The following is an 18,512-nucleotide window of genomic DNA, read 5'->3' as shown; positions in this document are numbered from 1 at the left end:
GGGCCAGCAGTCCACTGCCATCATGCTAGCTGACAGAGGAGAAGGCTGGGCTTATTGTGATTCCCCTTCCCAAGTTCTTGTTCTTCTCCTACTGATCTAGCACAGACCAAGCAGTCATTTTTGTGTACAACTTTTATGTGGGGCTCATGGGTGTCTATGATACATAAATTTACAGTTCTTGACCCTCAAAGTCCAAAGAGCAAGAGGCAGTGTGGTCCTTGAGGTAGAGTCCAGGATGGGGGGTGGTGACCAGCACTCTTAGGGAGATAGTTCTTCTGGGAGAAAGGTCAAAGGGCCTCGACATTTCTCATACCTCTCTGAAAAGGAAGGAGGTAGATGTTAGGTCAATGGCAATGGGAAAGTGAGGGTCAGGCATGAGGTGAAGGAGGAGGCTGGGGTCCTTCCCTGCCTTGGTCTCTGCTCTGCACTGCCCTCTTTCTATCCTGCCACCCTGCCTCCCCCAACTCCATACTGCCCTTCTTCCCTCCCATGCCAGCTTCCCTTTAGCACTTACGAAGTGGACAGGGGGGTGTCCAGCTTTATGATGTGATGCCCACGCATCCTCTGCAGCTGGGCCCGAGTCAGCTTCCGAGGTCTGCTGTCCCTAGGCTCTGGGGCTCCCTCAATCCTTTGGCTGGCCAATTCCTCTCGGATCTCCCTGAGCATGTCCTCAGCCCGGAGTGGGCGGGAGCAGGGGCTGTAGCCAGGGCCTAGGAAGAGAAGCCCCTCATCTTCCTCTGAGGACTCCCAGGGGCTCTCTCCAGCAGAGTCAGTGTGGTTCTGGGAGGAAGGGAGCTGCCCCCGAAGTTGGGCTCTGTGCAGGGTTTCTTCCACCACGTTCCTTCCTGCTGAGGATCCATCTTCCTCCTCTGACCAGGTAGGTGGGTCTACCCTCGGAAGACTGCCCCCTCTTTGGATCCCTTCTGGCAGTTCAGGGGCACTTCGGCGTTGGGGCGCTTGGGGATCAGCTGGCTGGGGGCGCAAAGGAACATTTCGAAGATCCAGGGTGGAGAAGGTCAGCCGAGGGTCCCGCTTAAGAGCCCTGGGGCGCAGACGGCTTAGCCGAGAGTGGGATGCCTTGGGGGAGCTTGACATCAAAGTGCCATAGCCAGAGTCTGAGGTATCATCTGGTACAGAGGGAGCATCTTCATCTGTATCTTCAGTCACCACAAGGTGGGGGATGATGACGGTGAACTCAGGAGTCCTACAATAAATAACAAATGGTCAGACTCAGATACTTAGATACTTAGGGTCAAGTTCATGCCTAGATGTCTCTCTGGATTACTCCATCCAGAAATGGCTCCTTCTCCGAACTTATCTCCTTATTTCCCTTACATGGCTCGGATTGTTTTTCTCATCTCACCAGCTACACCGTGCACTCTAAAATAGTTTGCGCTGCCTCTAAGCCATTTTATCCATAGAACCTGGTCTAGGACCTTGTATAAACAGGTGGTCAGAGTGGATCTAGAGCTGGGGGTTACTCAATTATGCCCCGATGATGGGTTCTTCTTTTCTCCATAAGCATGTTGCTAAGCAGCTGTGTTGTCCTGGATGAACGTCTTACACTCTGGGGATTGGACTTGCCGCAACCCTACAGTTCTGATATTCTGCATACCCATACCCATCTGCTCATTCTGAAGCCTGCTCCTTGCAGGGAGTTCATGTGTCATATTTCTGTTTTCTTTACTCCGTGCCCATTGTAGGCTCACCCTAGGCTGGCTGACCTTTACAGCCTGTCCCATGCATTCCTTCATACGGCTGGCACCAACCTACTCTACTCCAGCTTGTAGCCTGTGTTCCTCTATTCATGTAGTTCCCTAAGGTCGTACTATCACTTCTCAACCTTTTGGATTTCTCCTCTTCCCTTCTTTGCCAGTGATCCCCTTCTTTGTTGGTGCTTGTAGGTCTTACCTCCCCTCAGCACTGCTTTGAGAGCCCTCTGGGGAAGGCGTGGAGGGCCTGGTGCTGGGGGACTCCCTGCCTTGGTCCCGGTAGAGGGCCAGGAGATCCCTCTTCTGTTGGACGTACTCCTCTGCCTTCAGTTTCTGCAGGGCAGCCTGGTGGGGGTGGGGAGGACTTCATTATTAAGAATTCTAATTTACTGAGCACTTGCTGTATGCTGGGCACTGTGTAAGTGCTTTCCATACATTATCTAGTTTAACCCTCACAAGACCCCTCTGAGGCAAATATGTTTACCCCTACCTTAATAGTGAGAAACGGAGTCTGGAAGGTTAAGTAACTGTTGAGGGATAGTTTTTGAGTAAGAAAGCAGGGTGGTGACTGGGTTCGGTGGCACCAAACTCTAGAGCTGGTGCTTGGGAAGAGTGGGAGGAACAGAATGGCCTTTTCCACCTGTATACTCCCTGCTTCTCATGACCCTTTGGTAGACTCTCAGATGTGCACCCTCCTTCAGGCTGATTGGGGTATTGGTGACATAAGTGCTCTGAATGTTATCAGCCTTCAAGTTGCTCTTTGGGAGCATCCTTCTCCCACCACTTGGACCTCTGCCCTGAAGCTGGAAGGTGCAAAAGGCAGAGGGTGGGTAGGAGCAGGATTTGTCCTAGGCTGCAAACTCTGCTGCCCTTTAGAGAGGGGAAAGCAAGACTGTCTTTGGAAGGATGAGAAGAGGATACATTATATGGTCTGCCTGTCTTCCTTGTTTTTATACAGCTGCATTAGAATAAAATAGTAACATCTGAGAAGTGATTTACAAAGTACCTCCACATGCAAGTTGTCATTTGCTTACACACCACCACTCTGCAGGGTGCAAGACAGTTGCAGTGACTTGCTCAAGGTTGCATAGGTACAGAGGAGCAGAGCTGGCCAGGGCCACTCTCTTTAAGTTCAAGTTCAGTAACTGCATAGATTTTCAAGGGCAGCCTTGAAAGGTCAAGAGGTACTCAAAGATGCTAGCTTGGGGAGGAGACAACAGAACCTGGGGAGAGGTTATAGGTGGAGACTTAGCAAGAGGTGGGTAGAGGTGGCTACTGTGGGCTGCACTAAGATCAGTACTTACTTGCATGTTGTTAAAACTCTGAAGCACTTCCTCAGAGCTGGTAAGGAAATGCTGCAGCCGGAGCCCCACGCCCCACCTCCTCCAAGCACAACAGGGACTTTAAGTACTAACCCCCACTCCCACAGCTTCACACCCCCTCCACGATGCTCCATTAAGATTCTCTGATTCCTTATTAGTTGTTCCATGTTTTTAGTTTCAGCTTGAGTTATAGGAGCCAGCAACTTCTGGGCTTTTCCAAAGCTTCTCCAGAAATACTGGGGGCAGCTGGGTCAGGACAAGAGGCATGTTGGAGAAATGATGAACAGGGATAGGAAAGTGACATCAGGCTGATATCTCTAATTCTTTCCCTGGCTCTCTAGTCACTCAGCCAGAACAGAGGATGGTGTTTGGGGGCAGGAAACTAACATACCAAGGCCAAGTCCTGTGACTACTCCCTCTTCTCCCGGCCTCATTTCCCAACTCAGTGTGGGTTGAGAGAAGGAATGAGAAAAAGGAGAGTGGAAGGGCTGTGGCAGCCTGCTTCTCCTGATGAGATGCAATGCCCTTTTGCCCCACGTTCAAGTTTGTGTTTGGAATGCCCAGGATAGGGATGCAGTGTGGAAGGAAAGAATGGGAAAGGTGAGGGGGGTTCTGTAAGGAACATCAAATGCAAGCATCTCCACTACCCTTGCCTCTTGCCCTTCCTAGGAAGCAGTGGGAAGGCGGGGGAAACCTTGAGTGTCAGGCCCAGGACTACCAGCTACCTCAAAACCTCTCCAGAAGCCCTGGGAGGATTTTCTCAGTTTGGGTAAGAGGAGAGGATGGAAGGGCAGTGTAGGAAAGGAAGAGAAAACTGGTAGTCGAGCTGGAAGGTGACATCCTCACACAGCTGGGAAAAGGAAGGAAGAGCCCCCCAGCAGATTCATCTTTCTTTGTCCATGGCGAGGCCTGGAGAGGCAATGCTTCCCCTCCCTGAAGTTTCAGAGTGGCTCCAGATTCACCGTTCCCTTCCTGGAGCTCCCTGACACTGGCCTAAATGGGTCACCAGAAGGTCCTTGCTGACTTCCTAAGTGACAGATGTGAATGTGTTTCCCCAGCCCTGGCACCACTGCTCACCCCTTTCTTCTAAAGAGGACAATGACATGGGCTGGGGATGTGGCTCAAGCGGTAGAGCGCTCGCCTGGTATGCGTGCAGCCCGGGTTCGATCCTCAGCACCACATACAAACAAAGATGTTGTGTCCACCAAATAAATAAATAATTAAATATTAAAAAAAAAATTAAAAAAAAAAAGAGGACAATGACAGACATTCATGAAGTGCCCATGAAGTGCAGGGTCTTGTGCCAGGCCCTTTAGACAATTTTCCATCTACCCCGTGTGATAGTTTCCATTATCACTGTGGTTCTCCAGATGAAGGCCAGGCGGGCTAACTTACCTAAGAACACAGGCAGCTACCAGTGGCTTCTGCAGGCTCTGGATTCTCTTTGGACCCGACTCTTCCCCTCAGCTGCCTTCTTCAGTCTGCCCTGCTTTTATTTCCTGCTTTCATCTTTGACAGCGCTTTCTGTTCCCTTTATTGGTTCCTTTTCCTCTTCCCAACAGCTAAATATGGGCATCTATTCAGATTCAGTCTCTCCCCAGTTGACAAGCTCGTTTTCTCTAAAAGCATAAGCCTCTTCTACTAGGCCCACTAGGGCCTTCATCTAGGAAGAAACCTCAATATTTCTGTAAGGCGGAAAGTGAAAAGACAGATCCCTGGGGTTGCTTGATGAAGGGGACCAGTAGATGTTCTACTACCTTCTTCCATTTTGAAACTTATGTTAGCTGGGCTTGGTAATGTCATCTGTAATCCCAGCTACTCAGGAGGCTGAGGCAGGAGAAGTGCAAGTTTGAGACCAGCCTCAGCAATTTAGGGAGAACCTGTCTCAAAATAAAACAAAAAGGGCTGTGGATGTAGTCCAGTGGAGGAGCACTCCCTGGATTCAATCTCTAATACCTTAAAAGATTGATGTTAATTGAGAAAAAAAAGAATTTGATATGAAAGAACAGCAGCAAAACTAAGTATAATGTTGCTTGTTTCTTTGGTTCCTTAAGGGAGGTGGGGAGCCTCAGTATACAGTTTGGTCATAGGTCAGAAATAATCTGTCTCTCAACTTGGAGTGTGACTGCCAGGGGCTAGATAGTTTTGTATATGAATAACAGCAATTTTTAGTGGTCACTAGGGATCCTAGAGGAAGAAGGAGCGGGAGGGGTTGTCATAAGACTGGAAAGCAAATGAAGAGAAGAAAGTTCTGAAGAGAAGGGTGGCAAAGAAAAAAGTCTCCCTGCCAGTAATGGTCACCTCTGCCTGCTGTTCTGGGGATGCTTGCTTCCAGTTTCTCCCATATCTCCCCTAGAATGGTATCCCTTAGCCTTTGGGAAAGCTTCATTAACTACTAGAATGGGGTCAGTTGCCAATCAGTCCAATGCCTGGAACCTGTGTTTAGGACTGGTAAGAAGTGGTATAGAGAGATCCTGCCATGCAGAAAGGGGATTATGGGAGCAGGGGCCAGGGCAGATGGGAGACTACCCTTGCTCCAAAAGCCATATACTTCCACTGCTCCAGTCCCCTACCTTTAACCTCCTGGGGCTTGTCCCTATGTCATTCAGGTATTCAAGAAAGTTGCAGCCCCATGGATCTGGAGGAGACAAAGTGTTTCACCCTAATTTCTCACCTGAATTCTAGGCCCATGTTTCCATATTTCCAAAAGCCCCTAAAATACTCCCATTTGACTATCTCCCATTGCCTCAATTTCAAAGTAAATAGTGGCACCCAGGACTGGGGTTGTAGTCAGCATTTGACTAGCATTTTTGAAGCCCTGGGTTCAATTTTCAACACCACTAAATAAATAAACAGAATATTACTACCCATCCCACTCCTTCTAGGAAGTATAACAACTAGACAAATAGGCTTCTCTTTCTAATGGTTCCACTCATCAGGGTTCCCCTTGCCAAAGCAGTCCTTCAAACAGAAGCTTCAGAAGGCCATCATTATCTTTGTACTTGAGTCCTGGAGTAACTCTTACCATTTGCTCACATAAAACCTGTGCTCTAGACTTAGACACATGTGGTCACTGTTCCAAAAGCAAATTCAGCCCCATTGCTCAGGATCTTGCCCAGGGTCTTCTGATTCTTCTGTTCAGGGTCTTGCCCAACCTTAAAAATTCAACTCCAGGGCTGTGGAGGTAGCTCAGCCGTACAGCCCTTCCTAGCATTCAGGAGGCCCTGGGTTCTATCCACAGCATCACAAAACAAAACAAAAGAAAACAAAACACAAAAAACTAGCCAACCAACTAAACAAAAAAGTCCAACTCAAAGTTTCAACTCTCTTTGCCCATTCTGTTCCTGTGGTGGGCTGGCAAGCAGCCCCCATCCCCCAAAATAAGACTGAATCCCCAGAACCTATAAATGTGACTTTTTCTAGAAAAAAAGTCTTTGCAGATGTGCCATTTTAAGAATTTTAAGAGAAAATCTCAGATTTCAGATGGATTCTAAATCTAATGCTTGGCGTCTTAATAAAAGAAAGGAATGGGGATTTGGATATATATATATATACACACAGAGAAGAAGGTCATGTACAGACCGAGGCAGAAACTGGAGCCAAGAACCACATGGAACCCACCAGAAATTGGAAGAGGCACAGATTGTCCCCTAGAGTCTGGTCGGAAAGCTCTGTCCTGCCAACAACTTGATTTCCTACTTCTATCCCCCAGAACTGTGAGAAAAGCAGTTTCTGTTTTTATTTATTTATTTGTGGTAATGAGGATTAAACCCAGGGCCTCATGCATGCTAGGCAAAGGCTCTACCACTGAACTTCATCCTCAGCCTTCTTCTTCTTCTTCTTTTTTTTTTTTTTAAATTTTGAGTCAGGGTTTTACAAATTGCCCAGACTAGCCTTGAACTTGTGATCCTCCTGTTTCCACACCCCAAGAAACTGGAATACAGGCGTGTGCCACTTTGCTAATCCTTTTTTTTTTTTTATGGTGATAGGAATGGAACCCAGGGCCCTGAGCATGCTAGGCAAGTGAGCAAAACCCCCATCCCAGTTTCTGTTTTAAGCCACCAAATTTGTGGTAACTAATGTAACTTTATTGAGTCTCCCTTTATCCAAACTCCTGCTTTTATCACATACATCTGTCCATGTCACTACCCTGCTTCACACATTGACTGATCCCATGTTTTCTATAGGGCAAAGTTCAAGTTCTTAGCATGATGTGCAGAGATGGGCATGATCTGGTGGCACCTTCCTCCTAGCCTCTCTACTAATGAGTCTCCCTTTGTACTTTAGAACTTTGTACTTGCAATGCTAAGCTACCAGGCCAGTGGTTCTCCTGACATGCATGACTTTTATTTCTATCCTTTTGCTTCTCCATTTGGAATGTCCTTCCTTCTCATCCTTGTTCCCCTAACATCTTCCAAGTCTTTCCCAAATGGTCTGTCATTTCTGTCATGGCTTCTCAGCCTCCCCTCTCCCTTTTCCAGCAGACCTGCCCTCTCCTGTGTACATGGTCTATCATTTGTCCACTAATTACTCTAACTGGGCTGAAGTTCAGACTTCTTGAGGGCAGGAATGGTGTTTTATTTATTTTTAAAAATTTCCTGCACTTAGCGTGGTGCCTGTACCTAGCAAGTGCTCCATAAGGGTGGGAATAGGAGAAGAAGTTTAAGTTAATTGTTGCAAAAAAAAAAAAAAAGTTAATTGGTGCCCAGCACAGTAGCACAAACCTGTAATCTCATCAGCTCAGGAGGCTGTGAGTTCAAAGCCAGCCTCAGCACTACTTAGCAAGGCCCTAAGCAACTCAGTGAGACCCTGTCTCTAAATAAAATATAAAAAAGGGGATGAGGATGTGGCTCAGTGGCTAAGTGTCACTGGGTCCAATCCTTGGTACCCCCCCCACCAAATAAGCTAATTGTTTCAGGGCATGCAAGCCACCCTGCTATGTCCTGGGCTTTCTCAGTGGCTGTCCTGGTAGCTTGTCTCAATCTTTCTTAAGAATGGTCAATGCTCTGTCCCCCTCTGAGGGCACCTGAGTGGCTAGGGGTGAACCCACATCCAGCTGAGGCTCTCTCTTCCTTCCCTCTGTGGCCCCATTCCTGGGCTCCAAAGACATCTGGAGCCTCCCATGACTGGCTTTCACCTACCTGGGCTTGCTGGGTCTTTTCCAGCCACCTTGCACGATCTGTGGAACTGGGACAATGTACAACGAGGGCACTTGAGACACACTGGAATTCAGTAAGGTGGATCACCAGGAAGCTGTCTGGTGGAGGAGAAGGTCTGCTTTAAGGGTTTTATTTGACCTATATGCCAAGCCTTCCCTACCTCTCCAAGAAGAAGGGGGAAGGAAAATTTTTCCAGCAGAAGAGACATACTGGGATCTCGCAATGGTCGGCAAACAAGCTTCTCCAGCATAAGAGGGGGTCGGATGACCTTGGCTTTGTCCACCTTACGTTGGGGCTTGGTCACCAGGAGCACATCAGAGAAGAGGAACAGGTACACATCCAGCTGCAGTGGGGGCATAGGGGAAAGAGACAGGTCAACTGGAGCATGGGCAAGGTCTGGTCAGGGATCTGGGCTCGGGCGTGTGTGCACAGGAACTAGTGTAGACAGTAGAATGCCAGAGCTGGAAGAGCATCAGTTTGGCCCCATTTCTCATTTTATAGGCAGGGAGAAGGGCTGGTTCAAGGGCAAACAAACAACCAGAGCTTAGCCAGAACCGTGTTTTCTCCCCAGTGTGCACGTGCGTACACACACACACACACACACCAATCTCCCCATTTCCAGCTTTTCTGCCTCCCACCCTGACTTCCTTCCCTTTAGTTCATCTCCCATCTCTTTACTCTTGGCCCACAGCTCCCTCACCTTCCCTTCTCGTCCCTCCTTCACTCTCACAGGTCCCTCCAGCAGCAGCTGCCTGGTGTGCTCAGGGCCAACCCCCAGCATGGGGGACATAAGGTCCAGAGTGCAGAATGGACGCAAGTTCTGAGGGACACAAAGGGGAGGGTATCAGGGCACCGGGCAGGCATGTCTCTACATCCCAACCAAGAGTGGCTTCTTGTTCCTCCACCAGCACCCTCTCTCTCTATCCTTCCCCACTTGGAGCCGGAGCAAGCACCCCAGAGTCTCTGTTTTATTCTTTTGAACTCTGCCCCTTGGACCCTCACCACTGGGAAGGAATGATGGGCACACCCTTGGTGGCACCCAAGTGCAGGGTGTTCTGACCTCTGTCCCTTCCTTGCCTGGCTTCCCCTTCATCCATTTTCCCTGGGACCTTACCTTTTCCACTTCCTCGCTGGATGCCTCTAATACCTCGTAGTTCCCAATGCGCTGAGCTGCAGCCACCAAACTCTCCTGCTCTTCGCCTTGGCGGACTTGACCATTGATATGTCGAAGGAACGACTCCACAGCTGCAATCTCAGTTGGGAGTGGGGGTGCAGAAGGAGGTGTAGCTCAGCTCAGCTCAGCTCAGTCCTGTATTCTGCACAGCCCACCCATCCAATGACAACCACAGCATTCCAACACAGCCGAATGAGTGGGTGTCACACGAGGAACAAGACCCTCAAGAGTGCATGGAAATCAGTTCCCACCTACCCGTCCCCAAACCTGTGGTTCCTGAATCCACCTGAACACCTACCATAGCATCCAGGGCCTCTCGGGCTTGGGCCTCAGGGCTCCTTTTGAGCACAGCCTGCAGCAGCAGTGGGTACTTGGTGATGCGCTGGTGGGGCTTGATAAGTAAGTCGCCCAGCATCTGCCTCCCTGAGCGCTTGTGCTTCTCACACCACTGCCAGGGGAGGTGAGTGGGGGCTCAGGAGTTTGCAAGAAATCTCCCATCCACCCTTGCGACTAACTCAGCCTTGGACCCAGCTGGAGACTGGGGATGACTGGGCTGTCTAATCGCACCCCTCCCGCTACAGGCACCACCTCTCCCACCTGCACGAAGGTGTGGAAGAGAAGGTTACTGTCTTGCTGCTCCCGAGCATAAGCCATGATCTGCTTCACTCTCAGGCAGTACTGGACATAGGGCTGGAACCACTGGCCAAACTGGAAGGACAGATGTAGGGTCAGGGAGCAGGCAGGTGGAAGAAGGTCATAAATACAGACTCTGTCTGCAGAACAAGGGAGCAGGGTGCTAGGAGAGCCTCATGTAGCCCCTTCGTGAAGTTCCTGCCAGTCTCCACCTCCAGATTTGCTCTCATGGCCAGGCCCTTCTCTCTGCATTCCAAGCAGGAGCTGAAGTCCAGAAAAATGGACCACACTTTAGAGCTCCTGTCCACAGGGCCTGCTGTGCCCTGCTCCTCTGGACTTATTCTCCCACCATCAATAATTCAGCTAGACTGTTTCAGGACACTGTAGCTCCTATTTCTGTGAACTGCAGGTTGCCCAGAAGTCTTGTTCCTATGGAAGGGGGTGTCCAAAGTGCTCAGGAAACCACCACCCTACCACTGTAACCCCTGGCAACATTCTCCTGCAGGGCCTACATTTATTTCAATTGGGTAGCACAATAGAAGAAAGAACCCCCCAGTCCCCAGTCCCCACACACATTTTTACTTTCTTTTTTTTTTGGTATAGGGAATTGAACCCAAAGGCTCTTTACCACTGAGCTACATCCCCAACACTTTTTAGTTTTGATTTTGAGACAAGATTTCACTAAGTTCTGTGTCCCCCAGATGCTGGCCTCAAGTTTACAATCCTCCTGTCTCAGCCCCCCGAGTTGATAGGATTACAGATGTGCACCATTGTGCCCAGCACTTAGGCTCCATTCTTGTATCCAATGATTTGTTGATGGATCTCTGTCTGAGAACTAAGATTTTATAGTTGACAAGCATGTAGGTGTAACTCTTCCCTGAGAAAGCTGCATTTCCGTTTCATAATGGCCTGTAGATAACTTGTGGGATGGAGTTCAGCAGGGAATGATATCTGGGGATAAGGACTGTGCCCCGTGGGCCCCTCGGATCACAGAGAGATTTGAATCCTATGGGCAGCACCCTCTGGGCTCTCCCAGTCCTACCCTCTCTAGGCTTCATCGGGCCTTACCGTCAGAAAGCCATTTTGTAGCCTGATGGGATCCAGAGGCTGGCCTGAGGCCCGAGTTTCCTCCAGGAAGGGTTCTAGCACCTCTTCCCAAAACCTCCGATGGGCTCGAATCAGGCCAGGGACATTTCCAAACAGGGTCTTAGCTGACACCTGGAGGAAGGAGCAGAACTCTCAGAAACAGGCTTTTGGCGGGTCACTCTCAGGCAGCACTGGCAGGGTCAGATGAGGCCCCCGACCTTGGGTAATGGGGAGTGAGGGAGGGGTGCCCCAGACTGTGAGCCTAGAAGATTTAAGGGGCTCCAGCTGTCTTTTTTAATCCGTGGCACTTCAGCCTCAGTGCGTTTAAGGCCTGACAAATTGGGGGACCTGTGGCCTGCTGTAGGTCTAGAGAAAACAGGGAGTGTGGAGGGCAGGGGTGTCCCAGAAAATGAGGCAGTGGGGATTTGGACTGGGCAGCCTAATGTGTTCCATGAGCCCATCCCCGCCCTCACCCACCAGTTCCCACTCACCTCCATCAGCAGTCCCACACGCTGCAAGTTCAGCAGACCAGCAGCTAGGAGCTGGATGCAGGAAGAGGGACAAGGATCTCAGCACCTCGTCTCCCTCCTCTCTAAGCCCCAGCCTAGTCCTTCAGGGTCACCTCCACCCCCACTAACTTTGACCTTTCTTCCCCTCATCCTACGTGGGTCTACAGTCAGAAGGATCTCTTGGAATCCTGCCCCTCCAGTGACCTGTCCCTTCTGATTTGAGAGGATGGGGATAATGCAAGGGAGATGGGTAGACGGGTGGAGATGGGACTGTGGCTGGGGCTGAGGGACTCACATCGGTCATGATCTTGAGTTTTCTCACGTAGATCAGCTCAGTAGTGAGGAGCTCCCACAGAGCTTCCTGCTGGTGGCACTGCTCCCGACTCATCTCCTGGGTGAGGACAGTGCTGGTTCAGTTAGGGAATGATAAGAACAGCAGGTGCCATTTATGAAGTGCTACTGGATCCACTTCACAGGTTCTGAGCAATCTATACATGACCTTTTAATTCTAAACCAGTCCTCCAGTATGTAAAGTGGCATTATCCCCATTTTACATATGATGCTACAGAGGCTCCGAGAGGTCCTCTGTCCTGACCAAAGTCTCACTAGTAAGTGGCAGAGGGCTTCGAATGACAAGTTGTCTTTAAATGCTTTTCCCTCCTGGCCCTCTATCCCAAGGCTTGAAGGTCATCCCTATTCCCTCCTCTAGGGAAGAAGTGAGATGTGTGCATATGTGTATGTTGGAGGGTGTCTTTCTTTCTGTTTGTCATACTATAGGGACAGACATTATCTCAAACTTACCTTGTGCCCAGGCACCAGCTCTCTCCAGGACTTCTCGATGGTCACACCACTGTCACCACCCTCTCCTATCTCCCAATATTGTCGGTCCTCAGGGGGCAAGCGGGGCATCCCGAACATGCTGAATGTGTGGAGCCTCAACTCTAGCTCATGGGCCTTGGTAACTTCCTAGGAGAGCCGAGAAGGGGAACAATTAGCTTCATTCTCAGCACCCAGCCTGCTTGGCTCTGGGAGGGCAATGAGTACATGTGTGTGTCCGCCATGGGAGGTGGCAAGCAGCTCTGAGTATGAGTGGGAACACAGAGGCCTGGAGGGACAGGGATCACCCTGATTGGAATGGGGAATGGGTGTTACTGGAAAGTAACTGGAGAGGTGCCTTGGTTTGCAGAAAGATCCCTGGACTGGGAGGTCTGATCAGGGCACTCTAACCAGAAAGATACCTTCTAGGAGTCTCCTGATTCAGAACAGGGGTACAGGGGCAGGATTATACTCTTCGGAGGAGCCTTCAAGTGGAGACCAGAATATGGCTTAAGGAATCAGTAGTCTCAGCTAACATTTTGACATTTGCTCATAAAATGGACATTTTTATGAAAAAACATGACTTAAATTTTATAATTGTTTTTGGTACCAAATAATGTAGGCAACAGATATTGCTGACCTTCACTTTATCTGCAGTGTGGCTTGGGAGGAGAGGGGTGAGGCTCACAGCTGGGGTGAGGGATACTGTAAGACCTGGTAAATTCTGCAAACAGAAATTTGAATATTAATAGTTTATACTTTAAGTTATATCAAAATGTCTTGAGTCAAAGTCACTTGGTCTAATGCATGGGCCAAGTAGAAAAATATTCCAGAAATAGTCTCTGGATAGAGCTGTGTCTGATTTCTTCTTCTTCTTTTTAATTTTTTTTATTTTGAGACAGTCTTGCTAAGTTGCCCAGGTTAGACTTAAACTTGCAGAACCTCCTGCCTCAGCATTTGAGTTGCTGGGATTACAGGTATGTGCCACTGTACCATGCCAGTGTCTGATTTTTTGGAGGGGGTGTCAGGCAGAAGCCCCCTAGGCCAGTGCTGTCAGCACCAGGGGCTAGCTGAGCCTGATTATCTGTGGAGGTCTTTGCAGTTGGGGCTATAAGCATGGGATGGGAGCAAAGGGACCCCTTACCTTGAGTTTCGGGGAGTGAGGTGGGCCAGGTCCCAAATGACCTCCATGCTTCTTCTCGAGCTCTTGTTCTCGCAACATCAAGGGAGACAGGCCTCGGGAAGGGCCAGAACCCTTGACGAAGGGGACATAGTGCGGGAAGCGTCGGCGGCTGGGATCCTGGGGGAGGAGCAGGGGAATTCTGGGGGTGCCGGAAGTACCAGAGAGGCAGGGGTGGGGTTTGGCTCTAGGCATCATCCCCCATCTCTACAAGTTGGGTTGGCTCATCGCTCCCCTCAAACCAGTTTGGTGTGGGCTGCTGCTGCACTGAGTCACTAGGGAGACCAAGCTGTGTTGGGCACGGACATGTCAACCTGACTCCTTGAGTGGGCCTCAGGGCAGAAGCAGGGGGCCTCTTCCAGAGTAGGCACAGAGGCACATGCATATGCCTGGGCTTTGGAGTGTGTGCCCCTGTGTCTGCCTGTTTATATGCATGTTCTCCTCAGGGACAACATAGTGCATGCCGCATTCTGAGTTCCTCATGACCTCCCTTGTTTGTGGCCAGCCTCCTTCACACGTGAGGATGATAGCTCACACATGTGGGCCTCCTCCCTGGGGGCATGTAGCCCATGTCCTATCCTGCTGGGAGTGGCTCTTTCTGTGTAAGAGGTTGAGACCATAGCCACAAGTCTCCTCCCAGGGCAGGCCTGGTCACATTCCTTGATCTGCCTGTGGCCTGAATTTTACCCCACATACTTCCTAATGTCCCTTCCTGCCCTCAGCCTGGGAGAATCCCCATCTCCAAGGGCCAAATCGTCCTCCAGAGAGGCAGAGGATATCCCCAGTCAGAAGAAGAACAGTTCTCAAGGTGGACGGGAAGCCTTGAGCTGAGGGACAGCAGGAGCTCCGGCTTCCTCACCTGCTTCCTGGACCAGGCTTGGAGGTGGGCCAGGCAGGTGGAGCCAGGGGTGGAGCCAGGGTAGGTCTCCACACCCTCCCCCTTTGGGAGAGCAGGGACACCCTGAACCTTTGCTCTTCCTCAGTCCTGACTCACAGGGAGCCTTCTGACTCCTCCCAAGTGGAGGCAGGAGACTGGGAGGTACCATTCCCACAACTCTAAGCCTCAGACCTGTCTTACAGCACCTCCTCTGTGAGCCTGGCTTCTCCTGGCTTTCTGCCTTTCTCTAGGACTGGGGTGTGAAGTACTGGGAACTGAGCCCAGGTACTGCCCTCCTCTCCCCCGCAGCCTGGGGAAGAAGAGGAGGGTGAAGGACAAGAATAGAGCAGCCTATGAACTGTAAGGGGACAGTGACTTCAAAGCCTGGGTGTCCTCCCTCCTGCCCCACCCAGGTCACCCTCAGGGCACAGCCTAGACTCACCAGTACAGGGCTTCCTCGAGAATAGAGACCGCCAGCAGGGCTTTGGGTAGAGGCCTGACGCCGGCCCCCATAAGTCTCAATGCGGGAGGCCACGAGGCCCTGGAGGGGACTCTCATCTCGAGGACTAAAGCCCTGCATCCCTTCTCTTCTGGGTCACCTCCAAAGGGTCATAGCTCCATTGTCCAGGAGAAGGGGGGGTCCCTTCAGGCTATAAGAGAGAAGAGAAAGGAATGAAAAGGCCAGGTTATATCAGAGGGTAGCATCAGCTTGGAGACCAAGGAGAAGGGCAAGAAGATGGAGTACAAGGGACAGGATCAAGGCTTGATCACTTATTGGCAGGTGGGTGTGAGGAGGGTGATGGCTGCCTCATGGTGGGGATAGGATAGGCCAGGCACATGCTGGGTAGAAAGCCCTTTGGAGATAAACATTCTCCCTCATATGTATGCACATTTAGGTACAAGCTCTCACATTGGCCTCAAAGGATGCTGTGGTTCAAAGAGCAGCTGGGAGCAAGGGCCACAGACAAGTCCCTGTGTTCTGGATGCCCCCAGGTGGAAGGATTACCCTTAGGCTTAGATACATGTCCCCTTCCCCATAAATAGCCTGGTAGCAGTTGCAGGGAGGCCATGGGTAAGGTGGGCTGGGGGTGGCCAGAGACTGTTCAGCCTGCCATCATTTTAGTGCAGTCTGTGAGCTAAGAATGTTACATTTTTACATAGTTGAAAAAGTCAAAAGAAAAATACCATTTTGGCAAAAATGAAAATTATATGATATTCAAATTCAGTGTCCATAAATACAGTTTTATTGGAAAATAGCCACCTTTACTCATGTACTGTCTATAATAGCTTTCCTGTTAGCTGTGACAGGCTGGACTGTATAGGCTGCAAAGACTAAATATTTAGTATCTGGCCCTTTACTGGAACATTTGCCCCTTCCTTACCTGGACTCTCCAGGCCACAGACAGGGAGGCGAGGTGAGGCAGCTATCAGGCAGCAGGCCTTAGAGATTGGCCCCAGGAGAAGAGCTCTGGTCTCGGACTACCTTTGGTCCCCAACCTTTTGGGGACACCACCATAGAGCTGGGAGCCAGGTGGGGCTCCATTCCTCCTTCCTCAACCTGAATAGAAGACCCACCCTCTGAGTTGGCAGAATTTGAAGAAGAGAGGCCTCTTAAAGGGGGGGGGGGGCTCTAACGCTGTGCAAATACGTGCTGGCCCCCACCAGGTGGGCCTGAGGCCCCTTCTCAGTTCTCTTCTCTTACTTTTTCTGATTTATGAGCAGAAGAGAAAAAGGCTCTTTGTCTCTCCTGCCCCCTCTCATTAACCTCCTCTTAAGAGCTGTCTCCCTCTCATTTCTTCCTCCTTACCTAGGGTCCTTTTTTCAGCTTTGGCCCGGGCTTCCTTTCCTTCCCCTCTCAGGAAGCTAGGCCTCCTCCCTGCACCCCAGTTCCCAGGCCCCCTGTCCCCTGCTTGCCCCGCCCACCCCTCTCCGTCCGCCCGCGCTCCCGCAGCTCACCTGTGCGCTCAGGTGTCCCAGCGACCACTGCCCTCTCTGTCGGCCCCCGCCCGCGGGGCTCCGGGTCGCTGTCAGCAGCTCTGGAGATGGCAGCCCCGTTGCCCAGCCTGGGACTGGGACCCAGCGGCCCGCGGGACCGGGACAGCTCTGGGCCGGTCGGGGAGGGGAAGGTGGAGGGAAAGGGGCGGGGATGCGGGATAACCCCGCCCCCTCACCGCTGGCACTGCACCTGAGGCGCAGCGAGGACGCACCCGCGGCCCCGAGCGACAGAGGAGTCCCCGCTCCCAACACAGCCATCACCTCCTGGGCGGAGGGAGCTTACTTCTCAGTGCGTTCCTTTCCCTTATTCCTTCGCATCTAAACTAACCACCCACCTGATCCAGGCGGGAGGGCTGGAACCGCTCGCCACCCGTGCGCCATCTCTTCCCAGCCAGACCCCGCGAGGCGCCAGAGTAATGAGAGATAAATAAGAGGCTGGGCGCCGCTGGTAGAAGGCGACAAGAGTAATGACCGAGTGACTTGTGGCAGGTGCCCACCTCCCTTTTTGGGCGCATTGCGTGGGTGGCTCTCCCACTCCTCCAAGACTATTAACCAGAACAGGGGAAGTGGCCTGCCTACAGGACAGGCATGGGGGCCTAGGGACCCTAGGCGCCCTCGCTGTTCTCTGAGTCCAAAGTGTGGCCCTTATCTCTTTGTAGGCCCCGCTGGCCTGTCCAGGCACTCAGGTGGAAGAGTGTCTCTGAACTTTGCCTTTGTTACAGACATAGGGTCAGGTGCCAGGCTGAGACCTGACCCAACACTTCTAAGTGTTATCTAAGACTGGGGTGGAAAGAAGAGGGGGACATGGGGATACCCTCCTTCCTCACTGGGCCTCATGAACCCACTTTGGGCTTCCCAAGGGCCACCCAGCAACTACTGCAGCTGCTACAATAGACACTGCAGGAGAAACCGCCCTGGCTGGACTTATGTGAAAGGACCACTGTTTCATATCCCCTTGTCATGGCACTTAATCTGTCAGAAGCACTAGATGTTTGAAATCAGAGTTGTCCTGTGGATGTGTGGTCATTATAATCTTATAGTCATGAAGCTGAAAGTCCTGTAGTGGGGACTGGGCAGGTCTGAGGTGCTGCCCTGTGATCTCCCTCCTGTCAGTGAGCTATACAATGATAACACCCAATCACTTCTGTTTGTAAGATATCCTGAAGTTCATGAAACACTCTCAGAAATGGAATCTCTCTGAGTTACCAGGGGAAAGGGTCTCCACCCTCTTTTCACATCTAGCATATTAAGCACATCAATAATCAGAATGTTCTAGTCTTCACTGACTGGTGGCTCCATTTAGTCTGGGGGAAGAATTTATCACTGAAGAGTTTCTAATTTTATGTTTTCTGTCCCCAGCCTCAGATTTGCCCTCCAGTGTCCTTTCCCCTTTCCTTACTTGCCTTATTTCTTTCTTTTTGTGGTACTGAGAATTGAACCCAGGCACACTCTACCACTGAGCTATACCCCCAGCCCTTTTTAGTTTGTTTGAGACAGGGTCTTGCCTCCAGAGGCTGGCCTCCAGCTTGTGACCCTTTGCCTCAGCTTCCTGAGTAGCTGGGATTACAGGAGGGTGCCACCATGCTTGGTTCCCAGTGTCCTTTTTTTGAGTTTAATGTTGTGATGGCTTTGTACCTCTGTACTTCTAGATCCCTGAATTCTGCCTCCCACCTGCCAGTTAATCAGCAGGACCAGTTTTAGAGGAAGAACTTGGTGGGACAGGAACTGCAGTGGCAAGCAATCAGTTTTTACTGGTTCCTAGCCCCTTTCTCTCCCCACTCACTGTGTATGTTTTGTGAGAGCTCAACAATAAGAGCAAGAGAGACAGGGATGACAAGAATACCCATGAGGGAGAGAGAGCTAATGGACTAAAAGGTGGTGATTACTGGCAGTATTAAATGACACCCCAGAGACGGCCAGTGCCAAGGGCTCCTAGCCTCTCTTCCCACTCTCCCAAAAGGAGGTAGAAGGAGGAGCAAGAGGGAAATTGAAATTGAGAGGACACCAGAGGCAAGCCTGGGCTTACAGTGCTCTGGGGTGAGCTGGCGA

General features: G+C 50.8%; 1 protein-coding gene across 4 annotated transcripts; it reads right to left on the bottom strand.

Annotated features, from left to right (window-relative positions):
• Position 1: 1 nt before the first annotated feature.
• Positions 2 to 16,582, bottom strand: Plekhg6 (pleckstrin homology and RhoGEF domain containing G6). 4 transcript variants are annotated; one of them, XM_046424160.2, is made up of 18 exons: positions 16,425 to 16,582; positions 15,851 to 16,026; positions 14,911 to 15,118; positions 13,556 to 13,711; positions 13,052 to 13,135; positions 12,397 to 12,561; positions 11,891 to 11,986; positions 11,578 to 11,628; positions 11,069 to 11,218; positions 9,965 to 10,075; positions 9,666 to 9,815; positions 9,308 to 9,445; positions 8,894 to 9,013; positions 8,404 to 8,536; positions 8,176 to 8,291; positions 1,912 to 2,057; positions 515 to 1,204; positions 2 to 317 (listed from the first exon to the last, which is right to left on the bottom strand). In XM_046424160.2, exons 3-18 carry the CDS (start codon positions 15,046 to 15,048, stop codon positions 308 to 310), a joined length of 2,454 nt encoding a protein of 817 aa, XP_046280116.1. In that variant the 5' UTR covers positions 15,049 to 15,118; positions 15,851 to 16,026; positions 16,425 to 16,582; the 3' UTR covers positions 2 to 307. The 4 variants fall into 4 exon arrangements, with proteins under 4 accessions (XP_046280116.1, XP_046280119.1, XP_046280117.1 ...); XM_046424163.2 differs by lacking the exon at positions 13,052 to 13,135; XM_046424161.2 differs by lacking the exon at positions 15,851 to 16,026.
• Between the last annotated feature and the right edge of the window lie 1,930 nt (positions 16,583 to 18,512).

This window comes from Marmota monax, unplaced genomic scaffold, assembly GCF_021218885.2.
Source record: "Marmota monax isolate L192 unplaced genomic scaffold, Marmota_monax_Labrador192_F-V1.1 WCK01_AAM20220418_F8-fsc00186, whole genome shotgun sequence".
NCBI lineage: Eukaryota > Metazoa > Chordata > Mammalia > Rodentia > Sciuridae > Marmota > Marmota monax.
The sequence above is the reverse complement of the archived record's forward strand: the minus strand, read 5'-3'. Positions and strand labels throughout refer to the sequence as shown.